Source organism: Rhipicephalus microplus, chromosome 3 (assembly GCF_043290135.1).
Source record: "Rhipicephalus microplus isolate Deutch F79 chromosome 3, USDA_Rmic, whole genome shotgun sequence".
NCBI lineage: Eukaryota > Metazoa > Arthropoda > Arachnida > Ixodida > Ixodidae > Rhipicephalus > Rhipicephalus microplus.
In genome coordinates, this window is record NC_134702.1 from 16,060,636 (window position 1) to 16,081,978 (window position 21,343).

Genomic DNA, 21,343 nt, shown 5'->3' on the forward strand with positions numbered 1-21,343 from the left:
GCAGCGCAAAACCGTCTGATGGGCGGATAGCTTACGATGCTGTGTGGGACAAGATAAGTATATTGATGGAGATTTGTTGCACTTCATCCAACTTCCGACTGCGTGAAGGGCCGTTTTTTTATTAGTAAAAATAAAAACAAAGGTCTGAATGCGTTGGAACACATCTCTTTTTACAAACTCGTGAGCACACACAAGAATGACGTCGTAGGAAGAACCCGTTGGCATTGCAGCCATAACATTCAATTTCACTATTGTCAGGTAGCTTTATACTTTTTTCAACGTAATAGATACCACGATTGTCTGGGGCCAGGAGCACTGTGCACCATAGTGGTGCATTCAAACAGAACTCAAGCGCTTGTCCGCGTCACTTCATGCGTTTGTCTTTATTATGGCGAAAGCCTTAGATGCTTCATAACTCGCGAAAACTGACATTCGGTGTAGACCTTGCTCCTGTGACGTCATCATCACGCGATACGTCATCTTGTGACGTCGTCATGGTGTCATAAATCACCAAAATGTGTGACTTCACCGAGAAGATTACATAACGTCACACGATTGCGTCATCACTGGACGTATTCGCTTGGTCAATGGTGGGCCGATCCCGGAGGCCGTGCAAAACATGAAGAGGTGCAGATAGCTTGCAATGTCTCCGGTCTTCAGGCCAGTACAAAAGTGCTTCAGGTGCAGGAACCTGTGGTAGGTTGACACATAGACTGAGAAGGTAAAATTTGGCAAATACCACGTACCTTTGGAATCGATGTTGTGCGAAGCATGAAAGCTGACTGTGTTTACTTTTTTATTGAGCGAAACATCACGAAGTTTCGATAAAATGATGTGCAAATTCACGCACAGACATACTTTAAACAACCGCATATGTTTTATATACCCAGTTGTTTGCAGTTGCGTAACGACACCAACAACAACATGTATATTAGCAACACCAGAAGTGGGAAGCTGATAGGAAGTGCTAGTGCTCGCGAGGATGGTCGCCCATGACACTGCTACATATATAAACTTCAGTGGCTGACACCTGACTACAATTGACGTCAACCCGACGTGACGGCAGTATCGTATATCAAATATATAATGTTTAAAAACTGGAACTCCAGCACGGCAGCCACAGTTGGCGCTTCAGGAATATTTGGATCTATATAAAAGGTAGTACCGAGACCTGGCGCAGCTCTGTGGCAGAATACTTGATTGCTACGCAGAATGTTTGGGTTCGTTTCCTGCTTGGAAAATGACATTTATTTTATGAATTGGTGCGACCAACGCTGCCGATGTTCGCTTTTTCTTACCGACTAAGTGTTAAACTTACCCATGTGTGTTCTCGCCATTCCTGGGTAGATTAAACTACCAACTACCACACACCGCATAACAGTGCCACATACCCGCCCCGGGGTATGTGCCAATGCAGCTCATACCCGTGATATGTACCGCATACTAGATAGATAGATAGATAGATAGATAGATAGATAGATAGATAGATAGATAGATAGATAGATAGATAGATAGATAGATAGATAGATAGATAGATAGATAGATAGATAGATAGATAGATAGATAGATAGATAGATAGATAGATAGACGCTCAAAGTGCCTACACGTAAAGAAATTCTTTGCATTAAGAAAAAAACAAGCCTTCGCCTTGTCCTGAGAGTATACATGAACCACCATATGATGATTGATTGAGCGGCAAGTGGAAATGATTTGCGACGATCAGCTCACATTGCGCAGTATATTAGGCCCGTTGCCCGGCCTTTCGAAACAGCGTCGAGTGCTGCATTCATCAGTCAATATTACTTTTCCGCAATTGACCTTCTCGGAAAGCTTTAAAGATCGACTATCTTACATTAGAAAGCATTGGCTTACGTGACACCTTAGCCGTAACTATATTACTCGGGCTCATTTTGCGCATTGCATAATTGTGTATATATATATATATATATATATATATATATATATATATATATATATATATATATATATATATATATATTGTTTTTGTTTCAGAGAACTGCCCAATGGCCCTTTCCTAGCTTTGAGGTGGATTTTCGATGGCCTTGCCCCAATGACATTGTTGGCAAGACAAGAAAGAGCCCCCCCCCCCCCCCCGAGTGCAACCGCTGGAGGCGCTGTCGCGTATGTTCCACGACTCCACACGAGAAGAAGAGCCAAGCGCACAAATATTATGACAACAGCGCGGAGATCGTTTATATTGACATATACGGAGAACGCTGTTCTCTTATTTGTCTTCTCATTGCGTGGTGCTCGAATAGTGTGGAGCTCAGCATGACTCGGCGGTACATAGGTCTTGCCGGATCTGGCGTGGAACTTTTTCACAACCCGCTGACGCGGTGCAACCGACTTCGGGACTACGAAACGCCGAAAGCGCGGCGATACACGGCGAGCACAGCACATTAACTTCCACGAAAAAAAAAGTATTTTTTTTTTGGCAAACGGAGCTAGAAAATTCCAAAGCATCCGCGTATGACTTGGCGTTCTGTTTGCTTTCGGTTTAAGCGCAGTTTGCTGTTTGCCGCCGCCTTGCTCGATCGCTTTCATGTTTTCTTTGGAGAGTTGATTTCTTGTTTCGAATATTTCTCCACGTGTGCTCTTCCCGCCAGTTTATTGCTGACTCACTGCTTGCGATTCACGCTTCGTCTCGAACCTCGTGCACACGTGGATGCAAAAGTTCTCTGGCTCCAATATTCATGCAAGGGTGCGAGCTCCCGGTAAATATTCGCGTGGCTGCCCTCCTCGAAGTTCTTTCCTGTGCGGCCACCTTACGGAGTTTCTATCCTTCTCTTACTTTTTCTTTTTCTTGCGAGGCAGTGCTGCGCGGCTGGCGGAAACGAAAGGCAGGTTCTTTCAGAAAAGAGCCCCATTCACGACACGCTCTTGGGCTGGCTATGAACAGCTGTCTTTTAGCGGGCGCACCGTTACATAGCCTGACCCTGCAGGCCATGTTGATGTGCTTCTGAACAGCGGGATAAAAAACGTCGGCGCCAGAACCGATGATCGGACGTAGCGTTGACATGTCTCAGAACAGAAATGCGAATGTAATCTCGACGGACAAGATGGAAAAGGAAGTGAATTCTCGATGTTTTTCTCCTTTCCCTTTTGATTCGATCTGTTCTGCTCTTGTACGGGAAGGCCAAGTGCGCACGCAAGAACTGTACACATTGCGGCGAGTGTACGAGAGACCTTTCTTGCTCTTTTGCGGTGATCGTGAATGGAACTGGCACACGTAGATGGCCCCGTGTATTTACGTTTCTCTCAGTTTGTGACGTAGCTTACGGAGCGAAAGCACATTGAACCTTTTGCAAAGTTGACGTATGTTTTTTCCTCCGCTAATTTAACCCAACGTGTACCTGCAACTGTTCAGAAGCCACCGGTGCTCCATACAGTACTATAGCGCCTTCTGAAAACTCGCAGGTACACTTTTTTAACACACGTTTCAGTAAGTGCACCATACATGTGCATTTGCGCGAGAGATGCAAACACGCCGGTAAAATATGTAGGATTTCGACCGACAGCGATTGCAACATGTTTATGAGTGAACATCTTTCATTGGGCTGCGTAATATATAGCACCTCAAAGCACGTTGGCGGAAACAAGCAGCATATCCATACTTATAATTGTGATTACAAAAACAGGCCACATGGTTACTTTTATATTGTATGGTTACGTAAGTGCGAACAAATAAAAAAAATGCCTACGGTGTCACGACTAAACATACAAACCGTGATTGCGGCAAGTTGAGATTGCCTCATCTAATTCACGGTGAAACCATGGCAAATGGTCAGGCTCACCGTATTTTTTTTTTTTCTTTGACACCGAGAACATTAGAGTGCAGTCATGTGCGAGCAATTCATTAGCTTAGGCAAACAGATGGCAACGCTTCTATAAGCTATATGAGCAACGTGATGTCGAAGTTAAGAGTCGCGGCGTAAGCGCTGCTTTTGCCTGGGAGACAAGTCGCAGAGACCACTAATGGCTGAAGGACGTGACCTATAGCACTGCCGGAGGCGTTCGCAAAAAGCTCGCACACTCAGCATACCAAGGAAGTCATCTAGACAATGGATCAACCCTATAGTAATGTCTGTGGGTTATGTTGCTCGAATATCCAGAAATATCTTACGCTACGGTAAAGCCCTCTGAGAAATGCCGCATGCTTCGGCATTCATTCAGAAATACTCAGCATTCTTCCCTCCTTGGTCTAATTCACCAGTGTACGCTGCCCAAATGATGACGTAGTGAAACTTGTGTAGAAGTCTTCAACAGTAAACCTTTGTTAAGGAAAATTAAGTGTACTTCCACCAAACTGAAAATTGATGAGTACTCAATTTTAGTTTCAGTTTAATAAACGCTCTTGGGTTGAGAGGAAGGGGGTTACGTATAGGAACAGATATACAGAAATAACGCCGCTAGTGCGAACACTGCAATAGGACCTCTTGTAATAAAATTCATCAAGTAAATGTAAAATCGGGAGCAATATAGCGAAAAACGTGTACATAAAACACGCAGAAAAAAAAATCGGAGTGGCAACATGTGACGCAGTGATAATAAGCACTGATTTATCTGCGTTTCTCTAACGCTTTTTTGCTCACATGTGCTTTTTGTGTGATTATGGAAAATAATATTCTTTTTCTGTTTTTTCTTGAGCTCAATGGTTTTCTGTTTGTGGTTTCCTTTCTACCGCCTGCTGCTACGAGGTGCATGTGGCCTTTTGGCGTTGGTGTTTCGCTGTCGCCTCACTGTCTCGGACAGACGAATGAGCCCCTAGGCGATGCTAGCGTTCACTGGCGATGAAGCGCTGGTGTTCCAAACGTGCAGTCAGCTCGGCTTATGCGTATCAAACGTGGGACCTGCGGGACGCCAACGTGAGGCATGAGACGACGACTGGGTGGTCCTCTAAACTGCTTCGCAGTTGAGAGGGTTTGATAATTGGGGACCCAATACAGTGGGTTCTCAAGCTGCTAACGGTATGCGCTGTCGTTGCGTTCGAAGGAGCAGCACAGTTTCAGAAGTGGCTCAGACGCAGGTGGCGTTCGATCAAACGCGCAATGAGTCACAAACGGCGAAATTGAAGTTATGCGACGCGCAGCGTCCTAGTCCACACCGCGTCTGCGTTCTTTTGCTGGCGACCTAAGACGTCTTGGTAGTTCACCCTAGTTTTCAGTTTTTTTTTTTGGTCTTGGAATAGCGCGAGTGCAAGAGTCATTGTGATTCTTAGGCATGCACCCTGGCCGCTCGCAAACTTCTTCGGTCCCCAAACTCCTTAAAGGGGCCCTCTAACACTTGAAAACATCGGTGCTGACTGCATAACTCGTATAGGGACGCTTGCCAGAACTATTGCGAGCGGAAATGACGCCGGAAGGTTGCCGCCATATCATTGGAATAATTGTAACGTAAATTTAATCGCGCCATTGAATCAAAATAGGAATTACTCTTTGATTTATTTTTTCTTTAGCATAATTTGTCACTCAAGGCAAAAGGGAATAAAGCTATCCGACTTTTTCAGCTTCAAAATTGCAAGGCTGGTCGAAGATTGCGCAGAACACCACGGTGCTGGAGGAGACGCACCAGGGACGCTCAGGGCGCCATTGTTTGAAGAAACTAAAAGAAACAAATGGCAGATCCCACGTACAGTGGGAATCAATGATATGCGAAGCACGAATGAGAAAGGTTGATATTTCACTTTAAAATTAGCCCAACGTTACGAGGTGGAGGTAAATGATGGCGTACATGACTTCCGTGTCATGATTATCATGTTTGGATGTGTCGGTTACCTTCGTCATCTATTCACGTCACGTGTGAGAAGACTGTGGAGCTAGCGATGCGGCTGCGAGCACATTATGAAGGGCCCAATACACTACAATGCAGCGTTGACGCGTGCGCACGCTGGGCACAGCGACGCTACTTTAGCAAAACGGGAGCACTCTATAGTCTGACGCCAGGCGCGACCAGCGTCTGTCGGCGCGGACCGACGGCAACCAGTGCGGAGTCGACATGCTGCATTTCGCGCCGATGCGTTACCCAGACAACAATGCGTCTCCCCTTTTTCTTGACGGAGGGACGCCGGACGCGCTGATACGCGCATTCGTCAAAGCAACGCGCCTGCGAATATATGGCTGGACCAGCAACGAAATGAACGCCGGCGAGCACGCACACCGCGTCACGTCGAAATGTATTCGCGCCTTGACAGTGGCATGTAGTCATATTCTCACATGACACGCATCTCATGATTATCATGTTCGCACCAGTGGCATACTTTCGCAATCCATTGGCGTCACGTAAATACCAAATTTGGCATATGTAGAGCTAGCGAAATGGCCGTGAGCGCATCATGAGTGTGGCATGTAGTCATGTTATTACGTGACACACATGCCGTGATTGTCATGTTTGGATGTGTCATTTACATATGTCGTCTGTTCGTGTTGCGTAATACCTACCGTGTTTGGTACATGTGAAGCTAGCGAAACGACCGCAAGCGCATCATGAGCGTGACATGTAGTCATGTTGTTACATGACATGTATGTCATGATTTTCATGTTAGTGTCTGTCGCTTGTGTTCACCATGCAAACATGTCATACCATACCAGTTTTGCAACATGACATGTGAACGAAACCACCGCATGAGCTGCAGGACCACAAAATGTAAATCATGTCATTCATGACATACATGTCATGATTGTCATATTATTACTAGTCAGATATTTTCTTTATACCATCATGTTATGCCATACCAAGTTTGGTATTGATACCATTATCGAAACGGCCAGGAGAGCTAAACGTCGTAGGCTGCTAGATAGATAGATAGATAGATAGATAGATAGATAGATAGATAGATAGATAGATAGATAGATAGATAGATAGATAGATAGATAGATAGATAGATAGATAGATAGATAGATAGATAGATAGATAGATAGATAGATAGATAGATAGATACGCTCAATGTCGCCGAAGTTCGCTAAAAAATGCTTCGCATTTAAAAGTGTAAGAGCGTTGATAAAAAAAAATTGCCCGCAGCTTCCCTCGGGGGAACACTGAGGAGGATGCGGACCATATAATTGGTTAACGGGGTGTTAAAGTGCGACTTACTTGGGTCGATGGCTAAATTGGTTAACGTGGTTGTGAAATGGGGTGTTAAATTGCGACTTACTTGGGTCGATGGCTAAATTGGTTAACGTGGTTGTAGGAGGGGGTGTTAAATGAGTGAACACGTACACACGTATGCGAAAGGGCGGCGCTGGTCGAAGGGACGTCGATCATTGTGTTTGTGGATTCGTTGGAATTCATTTCACCGCGACCTTGGACGTCGACGCGCCGTACAAACCAACCGACGAGCGGCAACTGAGCGAGCGAGCGCCGACCTTGAGTATATATACAGCACGACGGCGCATGCACTGTCAGCTGTTGAATGTTCTCGAAGCGCGACGCCACATGCGCGTCCACTGGAGAATCAGGAGAATTGTAGATGTCGAACGCGGTGTGTAGAGGAGGAAGGGTGCACAGATGGTGGAGGAGTGAAGCGCGCGCGGTGTGTAGAGGAGGAAGGGATGCACAGATGGTGGAAGAGTGGGCGACGGCGCGACGGCGCATGCGCGCGCGTCAGCTGTCGAATGTTCGAGAAGCGGTGCGGACGGCGCACTACAAGGCGCGAGTATAAGATGCTCCGCATCTAAAAGAATTATCAGTAAAGATATAGCTTTGCTGATCTGTATACAAAATAATATAGAAGCGTTCGCGAGCTGGCTCGTTTCACACGTGTCGTTCCCTCTTCAAGTACCACAGTATTTGTTACCATCGCAACGGTGTCCTGGACATAATAGGCAATGTGTCATGCGAGCTTCCTGCACGGTAGGGCTTTCAATTCATTTCATTGGGCAGCCTTGCGACGTCACAGCGTGAGGGAAACATGGGCAGGTGAGCCCGGGAAAATCGAGTTGAGGGTAAGCATTCATTTCATTGTATTTTGATATCTCTACGCTGAATAACTTTGCGCTGCGTGCCCCTATCACTGCCGTTCATGCGGCACTTATCTCTTAAGCCTTCAGTGTTTCGCAGCTAGCTAGAAAAACATGTAAAACTGTGAAGTCGTGGAAAGGGTTAGAGGGCCCCTTTAAGCTCCTTGAAGCCCCGATTCCCAAGCTCTCCAGCATGTATATGAAAGTGTGGCTAACCCGAGAACAGTGACAATGAGGCTGTGTAAGTACTGGTGCCGTCTACACCGTCATAGCATAAATAACGAAGGCCGGGCACTTGAACATTTTGGCAAACTAACGTTTTTGCAACCGTTACCTCACGAAGAGAAAAAAAATTGCATTGCTCAAACGTCAACACGAGCCGCATCCCTAGCTCAACAACTATTATTCATTAAAAGCCTGCGTCTTCTAGTGAATTTCCGTGTAATTCGGTAAAAAGGCGACCATCTAGTTTGACATGTTCCTATGATCCTATTCTAAACCTGCTTCAAAAGTTGTATCTCTAAGCATAATGTTGCATTATTTTAAGGCTCAGCATTACACTACATCGAAACCACTATCTTTACAGCTAGCATTTTGCAGCGCTCTTTACCAGTCAGGTCAAAAGTACTCTAAATCGTTAACCACTTTTTCTAAACACACAAACGGGACGGCTTTACAGCTCTGCCGTGCATAGTAGAGTACAAGGTGCTCTAAATCGTTAACCAATTTTTAAAACACAGCGTGCGTACCCTTGCTACCCTGGCCTTGCGTGCTCTGTGCTCCATGATGGAGTTCACGTGATTGGGACGGCTCATTGCTCTCCCATAGTTGAGTACGAAGTACCGGTACTCTAAATCGTCGAATGTTTGTTCTAAACGCATAAGATTTCGATGCTCTCCCACAGTAGAGTACCAAGTAATCGTTAGCCTTTTTACGTAAACAGATTGTTCCTACCACTTTATTGTTTCTTTAGTATGTGCACATTCGGATACACAGAGGAAAAATGGTCATTTGTGAAATCTGAATACTGTTTTTACTTGTTGTCTTTGTTTTGTTTGTTTATGTACAAGTTATATGTACAATAAAACATTTCTTTTTTTCTAAGACTCTTTTTTTATCAGTGAGTATCGCTTAAACTACTAAGATTCTACCCTACAGCCGCACTAGGCCAGCCGAAGAACTGCCCATATCATAGAAGGGTGAAGTTATAGGGCGCCGGTGTATTAGTGACATCAGCGCGAGTCGCCATAATGGTGTTATTTTATTTGGAGACGTGGGATCGAACGACACATCTTTGTCTGAGCATTGAACAGCCTCATTTTGTGTCAGTCGGACCTTTATATGGTCACAGTGACTGACATGTCTTCGTAGATTGCACTCCTCTGTCATTCCTCCACTCCCTGTGTCCCCTTCCCAAGCATAGACGTGCGCGCATTGAAGTTGCGGGGGGCCGTCGCGTCTTCTAATCATCTATAGGTGGGTGCCACTTCTGTGCCCCTTTTATGCTTCATTATGTTAGGCATTTCATGTAGTTTTTGATATGGATGGTTAGGCAACGCACGTTTTTTTCTTATGTTATGGTGACCGAGGAGTCCTGATCGCGCATTGAAAGAGCCATTTATTTCCCACGTTTACCCTCGAAAAGCCAGATATGTGAAAAACACGTGATCGATTTATCTTCAGTTTCGCATTCATTGCCAAGTTTTTTTTTCTAACTTGACGAATGGTGTGGGGACTGGGTGGAGTGGAAGGAAAAGTGGTGGTGCAATTTTGCCCCCCCCCCCCTCTCCTGAATTCCCCACCTGAATGGGGAACTCGTCGTACGCCTATGCCGACAATACAAGACAGACAACATGCAGAGATACTCCCTGGTTAACCCCCTTTTCTAAGAGACGACGCTCCTAAGGGTCGATGCTTGTCTCTCCGATGTCCTTTGTCCTGGCTTGCACGCGCTGGGAGCGTCGGCCACGAGCGCGCCGATCGTAGGTAGAAAAGGAGAACCATGGTCGCGGGTGCGCTTGCCAGTGGCACGCTGCTTCTGTCACTGCGGAGCCTCAAAAGCTTTAAAACGCGTTCGCTCCCGACTGTCTCTGTCGGGGTGATGGTCTGTGCACTTCGTTAGGATTAAGACACGAAGTCTCGCAGCGCGGCAACGCATTCCAGAGTCTCGGGCTCGCAGAGCGGCTGCAACACCACAGCGCGCACAAGCACATCCCCTCTAGACTATAGCAGGCTCGCGAAGCTCTAGCGGCAGGGGAACGTCGTCTTATCAAGCTTCAGGTTGTATTCCATACAAAACCCTTCATATTTCACCGATCATAGGGCGGTCATGATGAAAGGAAGACGCCGGCCACATCTCGACTTCATGTGTACATTGTGATTATTAAAGAGCTTTGTGTATACTCTAAACATGTGTTGTCACGTATTTCGATGAACAAGTGGGCAATGAGCGGGGAGTAATGATTCCCCAGAGCTTCGCCCAGTTGCCGTCCGATTCACTTCATGGATGTGCTGTGATTTTTTTCCCTTGGCGTTTCGCTTTTTCTCTCTTCCTCCTATGTTGTTCCTACTGGTGCCTTAAGACACGTATCCAACGACGTTCTCGCCCTTTCTCTCTCAATGTTTGCAGACTCTGAACAAGGCGCGCACGAGCGGCGGCTTCTGGCAGACCTGCTGGCCAACTACAACACCCTGGAGCGGCCCGTGCTCAACGAGTCGGAGCCGCTCATCCTCAGCTTCGGGCTCACACTGCAGCAGATCATAGACGTCGTAAGTGCATGGACGCGCCACACCGCGTCGCCCCGAGACGCCGCTCTCGGAGCCCGTTCATTATAGTACGGGGTCTCTGCCGACGCTTACGGCAATCAAATCTGCCCAAGGATCTCGAAGACCGGCTTTCGAAGCATGTCTTGTTTAATTAATGCATTGTCTTTCAATTTATTGACTCACTGGACCGTTTTTTTGTTACATCTAAAATTATCGTCACGAAGACTAAAACGGTTTGTTAAGCGAGTTCACAACATGTCCGATAAAGCCATGGACATAGCTATACAAACATTCATCCAGCGAACACAATATTTCTTTTGCAATATCCAAAAGTCTCGCACTGTCAGGGTAAGGTCAGCAATAACCATATGTAAAATGCCGCGCTGCTTGTATTTATTTCAGTAATGCTGGCCAAATAGCATATTTATTCAGCGTGAAACCCACCGAACCCATGCAAGTATTCGATATTGACAGATAGGCATCGTGCATTTCTGAATAATTACAATTTTCACAGGCATATAGTTCAGCTAAAGACTCTAAAGGCAATCAGACGCTTATGCACGTCCTCTAAGATGAAAGAGAAGAGAAAAAAAGCCGTCGTTGATAGTTCTAAATCCCGTGACTTTGGTAAATTAGGCCCCTTATAAAGCTGGACAGTGATTTTGGCATCATTTAGCTAGATTAGAGTATAAATGACGAATGACTTCAAAACTGAACACTGCGTGATAATTGCTTGTGCTAAATGATAATGTTTGAACTTGCAAGTGCCGAAAAAAATCATGAGCGATTACTACGCTTGGCAATTTCCTCAATGAGAAAAATATATCAGGCGTCCAATCTGTTTGTATAAAACGAATATTTTTCGCTCGGTCACAGAATAGATACGGAAACAATTTGTATAGACTAGCTAATTATTTTTTAAAAATAACTACCCGAGTGGCACAAAATGGTGCCTTTTAAATTCGTTATAAAGGACAGTGAGTATATATGATATGTCGGTAGAACGATTTCTTTCGCTTGAGCTCTGAAGCCTCAGAAAGAAATTTTAATGGCGTGCGAGAACTCAATGTGAGAAGATCATTGGGCGAAGAGCTGGTACAGTGCATCTAAACGTGGTAGACATAATAAAAGAAAAAAAACAATGCGAAACTCATCTTTCCCTTATCGCAACGCCACAGTTCACGGCCAAAATATGAAATATACGCTTGTGCAGAACGAATGGTAAAGTGCTATTATCATTTCGTATAGGGTATTTTTATCCATGCTACATAGGTGTAGTTACATAATATAATACACGAACAAAATATGTACAAAAAGTGCCGCACGGATTGGGGAACAATAAAACTTTGTTTTAGGCCAGTGCACTCGTACTTTCATTTTTGAAGAGCAGCGCAGCAAACACAAGTTAAGAAGGCGGTGCACAAGAACATCGCCCACCCTCTGTACTTAGGCCTTCTTTGTTCCATTTTCTTGAGTTGCTCTTCAAAACTCGTGGTAATGAGCTCTTGACATTATATTGAATTGAGATCAAACATGCGTACATAGTCATTTGGCGCGTATTATATCTGTCTATGATGGTTGCATTAAGTGTAGAAGCCTGCCTGAAACGAATGTCGGCTCTATGCCAGCTCGCTATATGCACCTACTCATCTCTAAGCTTAAGAGTGACGAAAGCTCCACGGCCCTCCAATCTTCCCGCTGTACTCTCATGTAACGATGTGAATGGCAAGATTGATGCATCATCGGACATGAAAAGGTGAACCGGATTTGATTACAAGCTCCTAGGATCGATTTTCTTTCGTCTGGCGGTGAAGGAGCGGAATTTAATTCCCAAGGCGCTGTAACGAGATTTCTCCGCGGTCAAAGAAGAAAGCCTACCTTTTCTTAAATTTTGTATGAGCTGCGAGTACAGCATTTATATTTAGTACTTCGTAAAAAAAAGAGCGTGTGGAGGGGCAAGGGAAAGAATGTGTGCATACGTTCACAAGTAATCGAATAAGGACAGCTTTGAGTTAACCTGGTTGTATTCATATGTTCCGAATAACTTAGTGAATAAAAAACGATACTATATGAATGACGATGTAGCTAAAGCTAATCAAATCAAACTAAGAGCGCATTACGTGAAGTGGCGATAAATCATTCGTTAGAAAATCCCGCTACCTTTAACCTTTAAAACAAAAGAACGATGAGGAGGCACTGACTGATATGCAAAGGTTACTAGGCACGCTGTGAATTTATTTGCTTCGTGCTACTTTTACTTGCTTCATGCTTAAGGGTACTGTGCACCGTGATACACATTGGTTTGCTATTGAAAGTACGGATATATATGAATAGGGCCACTGCGGCCAACGTGTTGAGTTTAATAGTTCTACATCAATAAAGAAGAAATATCTTAGCGCGCAAGGTATTTTTCTTTTCTTTCTTTTTTTGAGCAGCGTTGCGCATGAAGCCATAGAATATAGTGAAATAATGCAGAATGTACCGCAGGTAGTATTGCGATTCGTTACCCAAGATTTTCAAGTTTTTTTGCAGCATTAGACAAAGCGCTCACTTGCAGGTGTTCTTCATTACTCTTTATAATATTTTTCAGCCATGAATTCCGGCAGGAATCACTTCTCGTGGGCTCCGTCACATAAAAAAATAAATTTCGATAAAGTCGCGAAATTAGGAAGGGGCCTGGAAGAGAATCAAACAAAAAAATTAAAAACATCTCGCAGGCTACTTTCTGACTATTGAAATATGAGCATATAAAAGTCAAACACGCGTTTAAACACTGTTTAACTTCACATCATAGTGCTAGAACTCAGTCGCGCGGTCTGGATACTGTGTGCCGAAGACTGCGACTTCTTTCAGGGCCCGCATTAATTGTTTCACACCTCAATAAATAAAATGACGTAAGAAGAAGTGGAAACCTGGTTATCGAGTGAAGACATCTTTACAATGCTCTCCCGTATATTCAGCGAGCGTCGCTTGAGGTTCTCGAAGAGAACAATTATTCTGGAGGCATTTTTTTGTTCAAAGACCGGTAAACTGAAAAGGGGAGCTCGCTTTGGGAAGGTTACACGCTCGTAAATATTGCGAACCCCACGCACTCAGAGCAGAAAGTGTACGGCGCACCGTGACTGGGGAAAAAGAAACTCGAAGGAAGCTCTGTGTACGAGGGGTTCTTGTTTTTCTTTTTCGCGTAACAGTTCGATTTGCTTGAATGGGCACGTGTGTGCGCGTGCGCGTTTCTTCAGATTTGCATAAAAGGCCGAGTTGGAATTCGCCAGAAACTGTGGTTCGTACGAGTGCCCGCATATATACACATTCCTTTTACAAGGCACCGTTTTCCAGTCCTTCGATTTCGCGACCCCCTTTTTTATTCTTTCTTTGAGTGGTTTAATACTGCGCCGCATCTTCAATACTTTATGCGAGTGCAAGTGTTTTGCTCTGCGTGCCGACTTTATGCGAATCTGTCCCCTGCGAATAGTCGGAACGACGAAGTAATTCTTAGCTTATTCCTTAAATTGAAGTTTCTTATTTTTTTTTTCATGGAATTCCTGAGGGTCTATTTTATCTTGATGAATCTGCGTATGCGCCTGCATCAAGTGCTAATGTTTGTGAACGGCATGATGAAACGGAAAGCCTTCAGAACTAAACAGAAACGGCAAAAAAAAAGAAAACGGAGAGGTCAACACGGTTTCTGCATGGTTTGCTACCATAAAGAAACCATTGCATTACCAAGCACATTGAATCGTATACTTAGTAAAGCACTACTACGTCGTTTGCGCATACTTTACGCAGAGAAGGCTAGAAATTTCATTAAGAATCTTTATGGTCCTAGCATCAAAATTGTTCAGCCTTTTCACGGATGACTCGCGGTACGCGAACCATGACAGCAAGCTTTGTGTACTTAACGCATGTGACTGTTGGCAATGTGCTAAGGACGGACAGTGTATTCAACTTGTTGCATTTATAACATATAGCTTTTTTGTGTGTGCGTGAAAGGAAGTTTCATGTATCCGGCGTCATACCTGTCAACAGCGTCATACATAAAAGTACTTCAGAAAAGAACTTCAGAAAGAACACGCAAGAGTGGACGCAACAATTAAGACTAGTTAGTTGGAAGTCAGCACTCTTTCTGTCTACTCTGTCCTTTTTCCTTATGTGTTCTCGCTGAAAAAAACTTGTTCAAACGGATGATTAGGTCGACCTGTTGTTCCACGAAAGGCCAAACTGATTGCACGTGAATGCAATTGTGGAAAGAGAGCTCCTAGTAACACGTTAGAATAACGAATGCCATATTTAGAACAATGAACTTTTGGTAGATGCATTGCTATACTTGGTCGTGCCAACTCACGATTGAAGCAGCATTGATGCATTGTATCCCATACTTGCTACGAATTACGAGAAGAAAAAAAAACCATTAGCGTTGTTGTTTTGTTTTTTTCTCATATTCCAGCTATCATATTGGCACGTAGGAACGGGTTTGTGGATTTACTTTACTCAACTTCAGTACTTTTTTTTCTGCCCTGAAGCTTGTTTTCCCAATTATCTGACTGTCAGATTTATTTCAAAAGAGTGCAATATAAAATGAACTGAGATGAACAGAATTTTTGTGCCTATTTCTACCTGCTTCTGATATCGGTGATTTCATTTGCTCAATGGGGGACATCGTTGTGACCGCAGGCCATGCTAGAAACTTTCCCTCTGCATAATGTATGATAGCGTCGTATTATGCAATATTCTGTAGTGTGTTCCCTCCGGGGACGTAAACTCCAGGAATAGGGGTAAACTCCAGGAATAGGAAACCTCCAGGAATAGTAAACTCCAGGAATAGGAAACCAATGCACGAGTGCAGCAACCATGCATTATAACAACTTTCGTGCTCTCGGTGGGGTGGTGTAGAAACGGTGTTCCATGTGATTCTAATGATTTTGTCGGCTCTTCTTAATGACCATGGGCAACTTCATGCTTTTGTACCATTATTAGCATTCACCCGCATTGAAGTGTTCTGACATCACTCACTGGCGGCAAGGTCTCCTTTGCATACTCTTGCCTCTAGGGGCATATAGGTGCACGCAACCTTCCAGCACTTCTGTAAAGCCTAAAACGCGTAGGCGCTATCTGCAGCATTCGTACTTCCCATTTGTGAGACGTCAGACGAAATGAGAGTTTCTCAAAGCATTCCACAGGAGGTACTCTCTGTATGACCTTCAGTGTTCTTATCGACCGCTTCGATAATATCGGACTAAAACGAATCGCGCCTGCCTTTCCGCACCCTTGTGCTTGTGCGAGAGTGTCCGAACGACCAGAATAGATAGCACTAACTCTTTTCACAGGAATAAGAAGGCATACGTTTCCATAACCACAACCTATCCCGTCGAAACCCTTTGTGCCATGACACGTTACTGATATGTGAATCGTTTTTCTATTCTTCTGCCGCTTTTACAATTTCATACTTGTCAGAACGTTCTTTTGATCTTAAAAAGAAGAACAAGAGCACAAACCTCGCGGTTTTGTTAGGTGCTTAGCCACGTAGATAACACTGCGAATGAGGCTCTAGCGCAATACCGGACGTTGCTACTGGTATCGAACAGTTAAAAAAAAAGTGATCATGATAGGATGGAACGAGTGGAAACCAAACCAAGGATGCAACCAGACCAGCTTCTTTTGTCGTTTCTTTTTTTTTTGACAGCGTTAGCTTATGCAGTAATCTTGCAGGTGTGTTTCGTGAGGCGCCAAAGTCGACGCCCACGTTTTCTTTCGGCACACCGACTCACTGCAACATAGAAGGAAATGTTCGGGCTGCCAGAGCCGCACGTGAAGCGGCACCTGGGAAAATTGACATCCTTTACTTAAGAAAAGATGCAGCGATTTCGGTACTTGCGTTCGCAAGGATTCTGCAGCGATCAACATGGCGCGACAGTGGCGTAGCTAGGCGGTGGCATAACAGGCCCGTGTTTCTGCAATTAAAACGCAGAATGACTGATTATGAAAGCAGTGCCTCATTTGTAACGTGGTTTGAGCTTGGAGTTCTGGCAGCTTCTCATGCTGCGCCAAGGAAGTGGTTGTGCGACACCCAACACCAAAACACTGTTTCTGTTTTTGAAGAGCACTTCAAGAAGATAAATTTCTGTTTATCTGCACCGCTTATACTCAATCGTATGGAATTTAAAGATTAAGAAAGAAAGAAAGAAAGAAAGAAAGAAGGAAAGAAAGAAAGAAAGAAAGAAAGAAAGAAAGAAAGAAAGATAGATAGATAGATAGATAGATAGATAGAAGAAAGAAAGGAAGGAAGGAAGAAAAAAGGAAAAAAAGGAAAGAGAGAAAGAGAGAAATAGCACTACGTGCGTGTGCTATGCTCATATCTGCACATGAATCGACAATCGGTCCCTCGGGTGCGTCGGGACTTTCAGTGCTTGTCCGGAGTTGCCGTTGCCGTCAGTATACGTGAGCACACGGTGTACACCGGAATTCATCATTTGAATATTATCTCTGACGACGATACGTCGCTTCCTTCTGCTGAGCGGACGCGTTTCCTTTTTCGCGCGCATATAGTTAGCATAGCGAGAAAAAAAAAAAAAAACCCGCACGAACGTGCGCGACCGAAAAGACCGCGACGCCTCCTGGGAGTGTAGAGGAGGAGAGAAGAGAAGAAAGAAAGAAAAAACCTCCTACAGATTGTGAGAGGGGAGAGAGAGATTTTTTGGTGTTGGAATAATCGGGACGCTGGTGTTTCTCATTAATAGCTGCAATGCAAATGAGCCAGGTTGCGCAGTGGACTTGCGTACCCGTGGCATAAAAAAAGCACGCTTGCGCGGTGTGCGCCCGAGGCGATAGCGGGCCCTGAGATAAAAGGCCCCGAAACAAAACTCACGAAATCTGCTAAACTGAAGGTGTTCTTATCGTCCTGTCAGAGCGGACAGGAAGGTGGCTGCCAAAGAACGAGTGAAAATAAATTACTGCACTCTGTTTTCAACTCGACCTTAGAAGGAGCGATGTGTTTTCACGTGAGCTAGCAATCACATTTTCAGGTCCATCAATCAAGAATTTTGCGCATACACTGGCGCAATATAGTGAGGGGCGCGAAAAAAGGAGAGTAGGCGAAATGGAGGCTGAAGCACCTACTTTATGCGATGGCCATCCCCACGTTCGCCTTCTACCGCTACAAAAAAACACTGCTCACAAAATTTAGGCTCCTGAAAGCGTAAACTAAAAAAAAAGCGAAAGAACGTGGGAAAAGTGCTTATCTCGTGCTCAATTCTCGTGGTATTATTTTGCTTTCTGCTCTTTCAGAAGGTATGGATCAGTACCGAGTTTCCGAGTAATGCTGTTTGTAAAATGACTAAGATCGCTGGGTACTTTAATTCGAAAATTTCCACTTTCGCACCAGGAACGAAATTATACTTCAATATCGGAACCCAAACGCAATGTATACCCGACACTCACATAACCCTCATGTTTTGCATCGCAGCTTTGATAAGGACCGCAATAACAAGCCCGATGAAGCCGAGCATGCCGGCGTGCTTCCAATAACTAAATAAATAAATTATTTGTTTAATAAGTTCTTCATCCATTCAAAGTTCAAAGCTTCCAATCAGATGTGTACGGTATTGATGCTGCCAATATTTACCGATAAAGCGTCATTTCTGTCATGGTATAAATCAGCGCGAACAGCTTAAATGCGGACTCGCAACGCGCTGTTGATGCAGCTGAGGCAAGGTGATTCGCGAGCCGTGAAATGAACACACGATTAAGCAGCCGAACGACCTTGTGGTTCTTGCATGGGGTCCCCGCTGGTTAAGTTTCGAGCTTTTTGCCAATCGTTTAGACGCAGGACGTGATCGCGAGTGTATAGTCGGAATTTCAAATACCTTGAAAAGGAATCTAATCGCATGCATTGAAGAAGATATCTAAGAACCCAAAGGCCAATGAAAGACTGCAAAAAGCAGTGAAAAGGAGTGCCTTGATTTATAAAGTCAGTACTGCCAGCGTTTTCACTTCGTTAAGTTCTACTTGTATGAGTAAAATTATTTACTTACTGAAAAATTTCACCACAATTAGGAGAGAGAGCGCGCATCTGTTTGTGTGTGTGTGTGTGTGTGTGTGTGTGTGAGCGTGCGTGTGTGTTTGTGTATGTGCGTGTGCATGTGTGTATGCGTGTGTTCATACAGTTTTCATTGTCAGTTTGTACAAAACGACCTTTCCAAACACCGTAGGTTCTTATAATTAGCCACTCCCCTTATTAAATTGTGCTGAACAAGAACATGTTGCCTTGAATAGCAACGAACAAACTCCGTTGCCACAGAATAAAGACCAGATTGCCATGCAGTAATCACATTCTAAATACAACGAAGCCCTATACAGGAACATGACATCAAATATTAAAAAAGACTACTAATATATAGTTTTAGTCGTCCTCTTCCGTGATTTTGTATTCTTTTCTCCTTTGCGAGGTGACCAGTGACAGCGTATCTAGCTAGGAGACTCTTTGAAAAACCTTATAAGTTGGGGTTTACTCATATCGACATGACGTAGTTATGGAAGCGTTGTGATTAGCGGATATTAGTAGTGGGCTGCCCTAATGCACGGAGATTAACCAAGTTATTTCTTCATTTGGGACCAGGATATTGATCTTGTTCGCCCCAGAAGGAAAGAAGGCAAATTTTTTTCTTTATTTATTCAGCATAATTGCACGGAAGGCGTTTACTCATTTCCAGACTTCACTGATCGTTGTCATTCTTTTCGCGCTCGACATAATTGTCAGCTATATTACTCACTTATAGGCGTGAAGGAAGTATCCGCATAGTATGTATGTAGGTATGTATGTATGTATGTATGTATGTATGTATGTATGTATGTATGTATGTATGTATGTATGTATGTATGTGTATGTATGTATGTATGTATGTATGTATGTATGTATGTATGTATGTATGTATGTATGTATGTATGTATGTATGTATGTATGTATGTATGTATGTATGTATGTATTGTAGCGAAGCCCCCTAACTCTGAAATTGGTCGAACTCTCAAGTGCCTTCTAGTGGGTCTACCCAAAAAGGACGCCGCTCGAGGTGGGAGTCCATGTATGGCCGTGACTGTCGCCATAGCATATGATCGCTGGTTGCCGGCTAATAAACGCAGTATGCATATGCATGTATGTATTGCAACGCGCGTTTTTTTCATCGATTTTTCTGCACTCGGTTCACGCCTAAAAAGACTATCAGCAATCTTCAGCGCGAACCTTGCCTTCAGTTTTCGACAAGCTTCACGGTAGTAGTAGATCATTTTGTTGAGATGGCGCGCAAGACGCCAACACTCAAGCTTATTCCCTATCTCGCGCGATGACCAGCGATACGGCTGGAGAATTTGTTGCGTAATGTATATCAGTCGACTCGTTCCAATGATGACCAGTATATCCAAGACCGACGCTCTGTGCACCGATATCAGTCCATTGCTTGCTTAAATAAGAGTTAGCATCTCACGGCATCACGTCCAGCCGAATAAAAAGTTTCACCTTGGAGAAGCTCACCACTCCCTGAAACGGCGTCACAACCCCGTTACGGTATATATCAAATTCTTTAAATGTCACCAGAAAAGCTCACGTGTTCTAGTTCGCAAATTTTGAATAACACTCATTAAAACATTTGCTTGCCTACATACATACATACATACATACATACATACATACATACATACATACATACATACATACATACATACATACATACATACATACATACATACATACATACATACATACATACATACACACACACATACATACATACATACATACATACATACATACATACATACATACATACATACATACATACATACATACATACATACATACATACATACATACATACATACATACATACATACATACATACATACATACATACATACATACATACATACATACATACATACATACATACATACATACATACATACATACATACATACATACATACATACATACATACATACATACATACATACATACATACATACATACATACATACATACATACTTGTCTGCGTACATTCAATTGGATTTCTGGGGATTCAAATGGCAAATGATCGATGTAGAAGAACGGCAAAGCATCCGTAGGTGCATCTATCAGCTTGCGCAGCGGCTCACAGGGGCTTTTACTCAAATCCATGGCATCATCGACATTGTCTGTCGATCTATATCTCCTGGCTGCCAAAGGCTACAACAGCCGTACCGTGCTCCAACGCAATCCTCGACAGTTTCGCTCCAGTGAACCAGTCAAAGCCTCAAGTACGATCGAGGCGGATTAGCCCTATATAACGACGACAAAGACGCCAGGCTTACGTCGGGCAGCATTTCCCTGCGGCAGGGCCACCTCGCGATCCAATGGCGCGAAAGTGTCCAGCGTAGCGTGATGAAGAGGTCTTCTACGAAAGCCCATAGGCTACTGAAAGCCCTGAGCCATTTGTTTGAACGGTCGTTTACAAGCACGTAAGGTTTACACGTGTGCCGCGAACAAAGGGCCAAATAAAAAGAAACAAACAAAAAAACCTATACGATGCGCGAGGCACCGCTCGTAGCACCAGCGTTATAGAATGCATATACGACG

General features: G+C 44.1%; 1 protein-coding gene across 1 annotated transcript in view; it reads left to right on the forward strand.

The window, feature by feature from the left end:
• LOC142802693 (neuronal acetylcholine receptor subunit alpha-7-like) overlaps positions 1-21,343 on the forward strand; it is a 125,343-nt gene that overhangs the window by 80,758 nt on the left and 23,242 nt on the right. The window contains exon 2 of the mRNA XM_075887664.1: positions 10,559-10,745. Coding sequence (XP_075743779.1) covers positions 10,559-10,745 — 187 coding nt within the window. The remainder of the gene's footprint in view (positions 1-10,558; positions 10,746-21,343) is intronic.